General features: G+C 50.7%; 1 protein-coding gene across 1 annotated transcript; it reads left to right on the plus strand.

Moving 5' to 3' along the window:
- The first annotated feature begins 3841 nt into the window (after positions 1-3841).
- Positions 3842-10264, plus strand: Tbl2 (transducin beta like 2). Its single transcript, XM_004630432.2, has 7 exons — positions 3842-4011; positions 5400-5521; positions 5755-5939; positions 7150-7301; positions 7643-7769; positions 8912-9064; positions 9253-10264. Exons 1-7 carry the CDS (start codon positions 3882-3884, stop codon positions 9713-9715), a joined length of 1332 nt encoding a protein of 443 aa, XP_004630489.1. The 5' UTR covers positions 3842-3881; the 3' UTR covers positions 9716-10264.
- The last annotated feature ends 923 nt before the right edge of the window (positions 10265-11187 follow it).

Genomic DNA, 11187 nt, shown 5'->3' on the forward strand with positions numbered 1-11187 from the left:
CTGCCTCAGCCTCCCGAGGGTTGGGATTACAGGGATGTGCCACCACTCCCGGCATTACAGCAACACCATTTGCAATAACTAAATCTTAGAAACAGCCCAGACATGGTTGACAAAGGAATAAAGTATGGTATTGATATACAATGGAGTATTATTCTGCCAGAAAGAAGGATTAAATGAGTGTTTTGTAGGAAAACAGATGCACTTGCATAATCTTACATGAAATCGCACACAAGTTTCAACAGCACCTTCTCTTGTGTGAGAAACCCAAAGAGTAAATAAAGAGCACAGTGAGGATAAATATTGGGAAGCAGAATGTGCTCAGATGGGCAGGGGAACAAGGCAGGGGCGAGTGAGAGAATCCCAGGGCTGCGCCTGGAAAGTTTCTGAGTAGCAGCTCTGGGGTGAAGTCTAAGCATGTGCGTCCCTAAACTGCTTGTACCCTATACCCTTGCTTGTGGCTCACTTTCCCCATGTGGAATCCCTCCACCCGCTCTGCCCACCCTGGAAGCTACAGCCAAGTCCTCCTTCCCTGACCCACCCAGCTGGCCTGAACCACGCTTGGTGTCAGCTGGGAACTGAACCTAGAGTCTTGCATGCGTTCAAACAAGCATTCTACTACAGAGCAACATCCCCACCCCCCCAGCCCTCCTGGCTATTTTTTGTTTTTTCTCTTTAATATGCAGACCTGGCTGGCCTTGAACTTACTATGGAACCCAGACTGGCTTCAAACTCAAGGCCCCTCTCCTGCCTCAGCCTGCTTGGGATCACAGGCAGGAGCCACCATGCCTAATGTCATCATGTTAGCAGTCATTATCAAATCAACTGAATTCACAGTGTGGAAGAGTTTTGTAGCTGGCCTGAGCTGTGCAAGGAGGGCGACTGTTTTTGCCCCACATTCATAGGTTGGTGGCAGGCCTGCATGCACCTCCAGGTCTGATCTCCACCCATCTGACTCTGGGAAAGTCACCGTGAGCTTCTGCCTTTATGAATTGTGAGAAGTTCCAGTGAAACACAAAGCTCCTGGATCAATAAAAGTCACGTGTGAAATGCTTGGAAAAGGAACTTTTCTTAAAAGTACTGCTTTAGCCTGGTGTGGTGGCACACCTGTAATTTCAGCACACACACACACACACACACACACACACACACACACACACATCTGTAATTCCAGCACGGGAGAGGTTAAGGCAGGAGGATCACAGTGAGTTCAAGGTCGGCCTGGACTATGTAGCTAGAACCTGTCTCAAAAAAGAAAAGTACCTCCCAGCACTTCGGAGGCTGAGGCAGGAGGATAGTTTCAAGTTTGAGACCAGCCTGGACTCAAGACCAGCCTGAACCACATAGGACAGCTTTGTCTCTGAGTGTTGGAGGAAGAGGGTTCATGGCTGGGTCTGTCTGTGGTTCTAAATAGCAAATTAGGGAGGAGAAGGCCTGGGAGGCTCTGGACACCCACTCCTCGCCCTCTCCACCCTATACCCACAGCTGAGTCAATGCCAGTTTCCCAGAAAAAGACAAAAGGGAAGGAAGTGAGGCCACGCCATTTGTTCAGACTGTATCTGCTTCCTCACCCCAGATGGTGGGTGTGTCCGTCTGTCTGTCAGTCAACCTCTGAACTGCCAGTTTCCTCAGAGCCTTTTTTTTTTTTTTTTTTTTTTTTGTACTGGAATTGAACCCAGAGCCTTAGGCCTAAGCTAAATCTACAGCCCTTTTTTTTTAGTTTTCATTTTGTCAGGGGGAATTGCTAAATTGACGTGGGCTACTAAATTGCCCTGGCTGAGCTTCAACTTGAAATCCTCCTTCCTCAGCCTCTTAGAGGGCTGAGATTCCAGTTCGAGGCTAGCCTGGACTATAAAGTGAATGAGTTCAAGACTAGTTTGAACTACTTAGTGAAACTGTCTCAAAAAGACAATAATAATTAAAAAAAAAAAAATCCTGAATCTGTCAGTCTCTCAGAATAGGTCTTTTCAAATGACATTTGGTTCCCTCTGCAGAGATTTTATCAATGTAAGGGTCCTGGTTGTGATATTCTACATGCTTGCAAGACATTATTATGGAGGAAAACCGAGTACAAGGACCCATGGACCCTCTCTTCAGTTTTGAACTTCCTGTGAGTCTATAACTAATTTTAAAATAATTTTGTTGTTAAAAATCTTTTCGGGCCAGGGAGATAGTTCAGTGGCATAAGCATCTGCCTGGCAGGACAAGGTACTGAGTTCAATCGACCATACCAATAAATAAATAAATAATTGGACATGGTGGTGCATGCCTATAACCCCAGCAGTCTGGGAAGTTGAGGCAGGAGGATCTAGAGTTTGAGTCCAATCTGGGCAATTTATCAACTTAGTGAGACCCTATATCTAATAAATAAATGAATAAATAATTAAAAGGGGCTGGGGATAAAGGGGGATGGGGATGTAGCTCAGAGTAAGTTTTGTGCTCAGTCCTCAGTACCAACAGAAAAGCCTGCAATCACAGCACCTAGGAGGCTGAGGCAGGAGTATTGTTGTGAGTTCGAGGCCAGCTTGGGCTACAAAATGAGCTCAAGGCTAACTTGAACTGCATATGGAAAGCCTGTCTCAAGAAGACAAAAATAACGGGGCTGGGGAGATAGCTCAGTTGAATAAGCACTTGCTGGCAAGCTCAAGGACCTGAGTTTAATCCCCATCTCTGAAAAAAAAAAAAAAAAGACAAAAATAAAATAAGGACTGGAGAGATAGCTCAGTGGTTTAAGCATCTGCCTGGCAAGCTCAAGCACCCAAGTTCGATCCCTGCTGCCGCATAACGTGCTAGGCCCCTAAACCCTGGGAGTGCAGTGCCAGCTGAAACCAGGTGTGGTGGTGTACGCCTGTAATCCCCGCGTTTGGGAGGCTGAGACAGGAGGATAACTCCGCGTCTGAACTGCATAGTAAGACTATATATAATAAGTAAATAAATAAAAATAAAAATACATATAAGATTAATAATAAATAACTTTTTTAAAAAATCCAACTTTTCAGAGACTGGGGCATAGTTCCGTGTAATGTTTGCCTAGCATGCAGGAGATTCTGAGTTCCATCCCCAGAACAGTAACAATATGAACTTTTCAATGTCCCTTCCACACCCCAGGCCACCCGAGTCCCGGTCCTCTCTTTGTCCTTGGTCTTTCCACACAAGGGCCCATCCAAGGATCCCTGCGAGGAGCCCCGTGAGGCCGGAATCCAGGCCCAACCCCGCGAGCTCGGCCCCGCCCCGCCTCTGCACGATGTTGCCCTTCCCTTTCTGCTCATCTGCCTGTCCCCTGCGGATGGCAAGACTCCCAGCTGTCATAAGGTAATCACAGCCCCTGCTCTACTTCCTGGAAAAGATCCAGGGTGGTGATACTGGGAGAAAACCTTTGGTTGTTAATTTATTTGCCTTGTACTTCAAAATGGCCTTGAACTCACTATATAGCTCAGATTGGTCCCGAAATCGTGGCAATTCTCCTGCCTCAACCTCCCAAATACTGAGATTACAGGTGTGGGCCACCATACCCAGCTCTGAAAACCTTTGACAAACTATTATCAGTGAGTTATTCAAGGAGAGGCGACCCTAAACGCCAGAGGACCCAGCAATGGCCAGGCCCCGCCCCTCAGCATACACCAACCAACGACCGGGCCACGTCTTGAAGGACAGCGGTCCACGCCCCGCCCACAAGGAGGAGCCAATAACACTCAATTTACACCGAGGCTAGGCCCCGCCCCCTGTGGTGGCGCTCTTCCCTCCCAACCCCGCCCCTCAGGACGCCCCAACGGCCTGGGCCCACTTCGTCGCAGCGCGCTAACGGTCGGCCCCGCCCCCTGTGCGTGGAGACGTACGAACGCCGCTACGTCGTCGTGGGCTGAGGTGGCAGCTGTTTGACCACGATGGAGCTCCAGGCAATGTCAGAGATTATGGTACTGTCCCTGTTCGTTGGCTTGCTGGCCCTGATAGTGACAGCGGCTGTGGCGCGAGGTTGGCTGCGCGCCGAGGGAGAGAACGGCAGCCAGCCTGTAGGTACGTGGGGCCGCTGCGGGGCAGGGGTGACGCGGGGACGCTGGCTCCTGGGCCTGTTTCTTCTGTTTGAACGATTTCCCGCCAGAGGTGTGGTGCTGCCCCGCACCCTGTGTCTGGCTGAGCAGAACCAGGGGTCTCGGTGCCCGGGACTGCTGCAGCCTCCTGCGCTCTACAGGGCTTCTCGGAGTACTTGCTACCCCAGGACAGGGTTGGGGGGGTCTTTGAATGAGTCCAGTGGAGAAGTGGACTAAATTGTGCCTTGAGATTCTAAATCTGTGAAAGAATTTTACAGAATCCTGTAAAAATGCAATGAAAAATCGATGCACCTGGAAGGCGCATGCCTGTATTTCAGCATTCTAGGAGGCTGAGGCAGGAAGGTCTCAGGTTGGGAGCCCAGCTGGGGAAACTTAGTGACCCTATCTCAAAAAGAGGCAGTGAGGATGTAGCTGTTACAAAGTACCTGGGTTCAGTCTTTGGTATAGCAAAATAGTGTAACTCATTTCACAGAAAGGTCTGCACTAGAAACGGGAAACAAGATCCCTGCTTTTGGGGAGGAGTAGTCATACAAATCTTCAGAGAAGGAAACGGTTTTTTTTGTGTTGTTGTTTTTTAGGTGTTGGGTGCTGGGGATGGATCATGTCTTAGACAGGCTCCCTATCTCTGAGCTACATGGCCAGCATGTGTTATGGGGTTTTGAAGGACAGGGATGTTGGAAGAGTTTGCCAGGAAGCTAAGGGAGAAAGAGGCAAAACTCCTGAAGGCAGGAAACCCTAAAACTGCTGTTGGTGTGACTCAAAGGCCAGGAGGGAGCAGGGCCAGACCATGGCCATCTTTGTGCACAGGGACAGGCATTCTTTCCTGTAGGATTTGGGAAGCATCTGTGCCACTCCCCCCGCCTGAGTCTCAGGTATTTTGTGCAAAAGTGATGGGCACCATTGCTGGCACAGGGTCAATGCTCAAACTACATGCAGAGTTCCTAGAGGCCTTCAGCTTCTAATGCTTGTGTTGGGCCCTTTCTGTATGTATTATCTTGTCGAGTTATCTGGGTCACTCTTCAAGGAAACTAAGACCTGGAACAACTACTCCTCCAAGGCTACCTGTTTAGTAGTGCGCTTTGTTCCCCTGTCTATGCTGCGTCAGCCCCCAGGGCGCCTGTCCTGCAATGCATTGAGGTGCACTGCGGTCCAGCGGGGAGCAGCCTCCTCCAGCTGGGTACTATCATATCCAGGCCTTGGGCCAGTTCTGAAGCTTCCATTTTTGCCCACATCACAGGCTTTCTCGCCTCTAGCATGAGCCATGTCTTGCTGTCCCCCTGGTTGGGAGCAGCTGAGTCACAGGTAGTGTTCATAAGTGAGCAAGTAGATGAATGGTGTCGCTCTTCCTTATAGCCCAAAAAATAAATGGACCCAAGAAGCCAGGATCCAAGAAGCAGAAACAGCAGCAGCGGATTCGAAAGGAGAAGCCTCAGCAACACAACTTCACCCACCGCCTTCTGGCTGCCGCGCTGAAGGTATGAGCGTCCCCGTGGGTCCACACACATGGCACACACGCCTGCTGTCCTTTGCTTTTGTCATCATCTGTGCCATTTCAGACCCGCCTGCCTCCGGCCACAGTCAGTGCCGCATCTGCCCAGGCCACCCTCAGCTGGCTGAGCACCCATGCAGCAGGGCCCGGCATCCCTAACGTTGGGGCTCCCGGGTCTGGCTGCGCTGTCTGCTCATGTTTCCCACACCCTTTACCCAGAGCCACAGCGGGAACATATCATGCATGGACTTCAGCAGCAACGGCAAGTATCTGGCCACCTGTGCGGACGATCGCACCGTCCGCATCTGGAGCACCAAGGACTTCCTGCAGCGGGAACACCGCAGCATGCGAGCCAACGTGGAGCTGGACCACGCCACCTTGGTGCGCTTCAGCCCTGACTGCAGGTGGGACAGGAAGGAGCCTCAGGTTTGCCTGCAGGAGCCCAGCCCCAGCTTCTGGCCATCTGGGATCTGGTTGGGGGAGTGAGGAAAGGCCCAGGGTCTCAGTGAAGGAGAGAAAGAGAACATCCAGGTAGTACGGACACCGCCTGCAGCTTCCTGGAGGGCTGTCGCACTGCACAGCACACAAACAGGGCTGAAGCTCTCTTGTACCCAGCAGCTTCCAAGGCCAGGCTTCCAGATGAGTCTTGGGAGCCCTGAGAGTTTTTAGAACCTTAGGGAAAAGCTAAAGGAGCCAAGCACTGAGAATCCTTTGGGGTTTTTTTTTTGTGTTTTGCTTTCTTTCTTGGAGATTGAACTCAGTGCTTTTGCACTAAGCTATGCCTACCTTCTCCCTCCCTCCCTTCCTTCCTTCCTTCTTTTCTTTCTTTCTTTTTTCTTTTGTTCTTTGTTTTTCAGATGAGGTCTCACTGTGCAGTTCAGGATGGCCTTGAGCTCACTTTGTAGCCTAGGCTGGTCTTAAACTCACAGCAATCCTGCCTCAGCCTCTTGAATGCTGGGTTTACAGGTATGGGCCACCATGCCTGGCTTGTTTTTTATTTTGAGACAAAGGTATCACTGAATAAGTTGGTAGGACTGGTCTCAAATTTTTGATCTTTCTGCCTCAGCCTCCCAGAGTGGTGAGATAACAGAGAATGTGCCTTTTAATAGTATTAAGATATTTTGAGCTGGAGGGCGCCGGGGAGATGGCTCAGTAGAACAAGCACCTCCCTGGCAAGTGCAAGGGCCTGAGTTCAATCCCTGGTTTCGCCAAAAGAAAAAAAAATAATAATAAAAAGATATTTTGAGCCGGGATGTTACATTGTAAGGCTATTCTATAGGGTGTGAAGGGAGATTTTGATTTTTCCTAGAAACGGAGCACAAGGGCTCAGCAGATTAAAGCACCTGCAAGCAGGAACAGGGGCTAGGGGTTCGATACCCCGTGGCCCTCTGAGAGTGATTGACACTGGGCGTGGTAGCGTGCACCTGTAATCCCAGCACTTGGGAGGCTGTAAACAGGAGAATTACTACGAGTCTGACCTAGTAGTAAGACCCTGAACACCCTGTAGACCCTGCCCTAAAATACAAAAAAGAAAAAAAAGAAACCGAGCACGGGGCCTGAAACCCTCAGCCTCTAAGTCTAAGAGAAAGGATGTCTTATCTGCTCTGTCTCTAGGGCCTTCATCGTCTGGCTGGCCAATGGGGACACTCTCCGCGTCTTTAAGATGACTAAGCGAGAAGATGGAGGCTTTACCTTCACAGCCACCCCAGAGGACTTTCCTAAAAAGCACAAGGCACCTGTCATCAACATTGCCATTGCTGACACAGGTGAGAGATGTTCAGAGGGTGGAAATGCCCACAGCATGAGAAAACCGGATGAGGTGTGTTTGCCAAGTGAGTCTTTGCAGTCTGTGGGTTTTGTTGGGCTTCAGTGTGACCAAGGGATGGTGGCTCTGAGCAGCCCAGCTCTGTCCTTTCCTGAAGTCCCAAGGGCTACCACATGTTCTGGGAGAAATTGCAGTCTTCAGCCCAGTCCTTATCTGTGGTAACCTTTGGCCTGGGAGGGGATCATGGGGACTTTGGACAGCAGAGGCTTTATCAATGTCTCTTTGGGGAATGTCACTTGGTCAGTTTGCTGCCTGCAGCTCACATCCTTCCCCTTCCCTTAGGAAAGTTCATCATGACAGTCTCCAGTGACACAACTGTCCTCATCTGGAATCTGAAGGGCCAGGTGTTGTCCACCATTAACACCAATCAGATGAACAATACCTACGCTACCATATCCCCTTGCAGCAGGTGAGGGAGTGGGTAGGGCACTGGGCACAGGGCACAGTTGGGCCTGCAGTGGGTACAGAGCAGAGAGGCCGTCTGTGGAGAGGGGCCTTGGAATGCTTAGGTCAGGCCTCGGCTCTCCCCTTGCAGTGGTGGAATGTCCTGCATCTGCCACTCTTCCGTCTCTGTCTGTTCCTCTGCAGTTGTCAGAGGATAAGGTTGGGTGCTGTATATCTTAGAACAAGCTAGGAGGTCACATATACAGAAGTACTTGGTATATTCTGGTTTGTTTTTTCAGTACTGAGGATTGAACTCAGGGTCTTTGCACTGAGCTACATCCCTAGCTCCTTATTTTTATTTCAAATCAGACTCTTCCCTGAGTCAGTAAGTTGCCCAAGTGCAAGGACCCAAGTTCGATCCCTGGTATCACGTGCTGGACCAGCCCCAGAACCCTGGGCACACTATGCCAGTCCCAGTACAGGGTGTGGTGGCACACACCTGTAATCCCAGCACTGAGGGGGCTGAGATAGGAGGCTCACTGCGAGTCTGAACTGCATAATGAGATACTATATCAAATAAATACATGGACCGACAAGATAACTCAGCTATCTAAAGAGCCTACTTAGGCAAGCTTAGGCAAATGCGCAGGAACCTTGGTTTGATCCCTAGCACCACATGCTGTGCCAACCCCGCCCCCAGGGTAGGCAGAGCTGGCCACACACACACACACACCAAATATCCTTCAAATAAATAAATAAATAAAAATTTAAAGAAGAAAGAAGAAAAAATAAGTTGCCCAGCCTCGTCTTGAACTTGTGGCCTTTCAGCTTCACCCTCCCAAAGTGCTGGGATTTGAGATGTGTGCAGCACTTCACCTGGATTGATTGATTGATTGATTTTGGTACCAAGAATCAAACTGAGGACTTTGTGCTTGCCAGACACTGTCTCCCTGGCCCTTTGACTGGCTTCAGAAGCGCTTGGTAGCAGGTGCCTAGCTTGGGCGGTAGGGTAGGGCAGTGGTAGAACACTTGCATAGTGTGCGAGGCTCTAGGTTTGGTCCTTAGCATTGCAAAAAGTGCCTTTTTCTCAGGAAAGATGTTTAAGGAGTTTGAAGGAACAAGATTCCCTTCAAGTCCAGTTTTCAAGGATGCTGGGTCTTGTGGCAGGTTTGTAGCCTCATGTGGCTTCACCCCAGATGTGAAGGTCTGGGAAGTCTGCTTTGGCAAGAAGGGAGAATTCCAGGATGTCGTGCGAGCCTTTGACCTGAAGGGCCACTCGGCGGCTGTCCACTGCTTTGCCTTCTCCAACGACTCTCGGCGGTGAGTGCCTGGAGCACCGTGAGCTCCTCCAGGGCTCTTCTGCCTGTGGGTGCTGGGGTGTGCAGGGGGTGGGGCACCTAGCCCTTACAGGAAGCCGTGGGATCGCTGGCTGCAGTCCCACAGGCCGTCCCAGGGGCTTCCCTGCCACAGTGCAGTTGGGGCTCAAGCTGTGATATCCCGTGTTGCAGGATGGCCTCTGTGTCCAAGGACGGCACATGGAAACTGTGGGACACTGATGTAGAATACAAGAAGCAGCAGGACCCCTATTTGCTGAGGACAGGCCGCTTTGAAGAGGCGAGCACCATGCCATGCCGCCTGGCACTCTCCCCTGACACCCACGTCTTGGCCTTGGCCAGCGGCACCAGCATTCATCTCTACAACACGCGGCGTGGTGAGAAAGAAGAGAGTTTTGAACAGGTGCATGGGGAGTGTATCGCCGACTTGGCCTTTGATGTCACCGGCCGCTTACTGGCCTCCTGTGGGGACCGGGCAGTGCGGCTCTTCCACAACACCCCGGGCCACCGGGCAGTGGTGGAAGAGATGCAGACCCTGCTGAAGCGCGCCTCGAGCGACAGCACCCGCCAGAGGCTGCAACAGCAGCTGGTGCAGGCCCAGGAAGCCCTCAAGAGCCTGGGTGCCCTGAAGAAGTGACTGGCTCAGGCTTGGGCAGGGTCCTGTCGCCTATGCCCACCACCGCCACTTCATTCCCAGGTGCTTCCAGTGGAAACCTTCTGAAAGGAGTCCCCTGACTTGATTTTCTTACTGGTGGCCTCTCTGGTCTCCGTCCCACTGAACATATTCTTGCCTACTTGGACAGCTCTCTCTCCTTACTGATTCCAGTTCCTCCTGGACCAAAGAGCAGGGGTGATGTCTGTCCTCCCCCAGCCCTGAGGAGAGTGGTAGAGGAGTGAGAGAACTTGACCTTATGACAGTGCACCCTAACACCCTGAGAAGTTCAGAAATTAGAGGTGCAACATAGGGACACCCATGAGCAAGGCAGCAGCTTTGTAGGCAAGACATTGGGAAGCTTGCAATTACAGAGTGGGGCAGTAAGGTTAGGGAAAGCCAAGTCTTCACCAGGACCAGGCTTCTAACTGGCTAAAAGGAAATGGGAATGATTTCATTCAGGACTTTATTTTCTTTGCAAAATAAAGAACAGGGACAGGTGTGGTGGTGCATGCTGTAATCCTAGCACTTGAGGCTGAGGCAGGAGGATCGTTGGAGTTTGAGGCCAGCCTGGGCTACAAAGTGAGCTCAAGGGCAGCCTAAACTGCATAGTGAGTCCCTGTCTCAAAAAGAAGAAACCAGCATCATGGCTTGTTCCACAGAGGCTCTGAGGTGAAGCATGTAGAAAGTTCCCATACTGCAGAGGATCAGGAAAAGATGGCCACTGTCATTAACAGTCAGCTACAAGTGGGGGTCAAACAGCATGGACAAAGCCAAACTAGAAACACATTCCTTAGTAAGGCACAGTCACAAGACCTGACTGTTTTGTACCTGGCTCGGCTTCCCATTTTGTGGAGGAATAGTGTCATCCAGAGGTGGGTTTTCTGCTTTCCAAAGGTTGCAGCCTGCTCGAGAGCCCTCTTCAGCTCATCACTTCCTTGCCTAACCTGACAGCACTAGACAGGGATGACAAATGTGAAGGCGTAGCCTCTGCCTCACAGGTGGCTGAGGTAGGAAAGAAAGACATCTTTGGTTTTGCTGTAGGAGACTGTGGTAAAGGGCAAGAGAGGCTTGCAGTCAGGATGGAGGCACTGGGTAGGAAGTGGAAAGGATAGATTTGATACAGGATTAGATCTTCAGAAATCTGCATTTTGAGTCGGGCCTGGTGGTGCAAGGCTGTGGTCCCAACACTGGTGAAGCTGAAGCAGGATCACTTAAGAGTTTGAGGCCAACTGGAACTGTATAACAAGACTGTATCTCCAAAACGAGTTTAAATTTTGGGATTTGGAGACTGCTTGGCTAGGGAGAGGCCAGGAAATGCCTCTAGGAGGACTTGGTATGTAGCAAAACATATTCATAAAAAATCCCAAGTCTTGGTCTCGTGGCCAAAACCAGGGCCTCTCCAGTTGTCCCCAGGACTGTTGAGTGTCAGAGCAAGCCACAGCCTAGCTATGCTC

Source organism: Octodon degus, unplaced genomic scaffold, assembly GCF_000260255.1.
Source record: "Octodon degus isolate 3935 unplaced genomic scaffold, OctDeg1.0 scaffold00035, whole genome shotgun sequence".
Classification (NCBI taxonomy): domain Eukaryota; kingdom Metazoa; phylum Chordata; class Mammalia; order Rodentia; family Octodontidae; genus Octodon; species Octodon degus.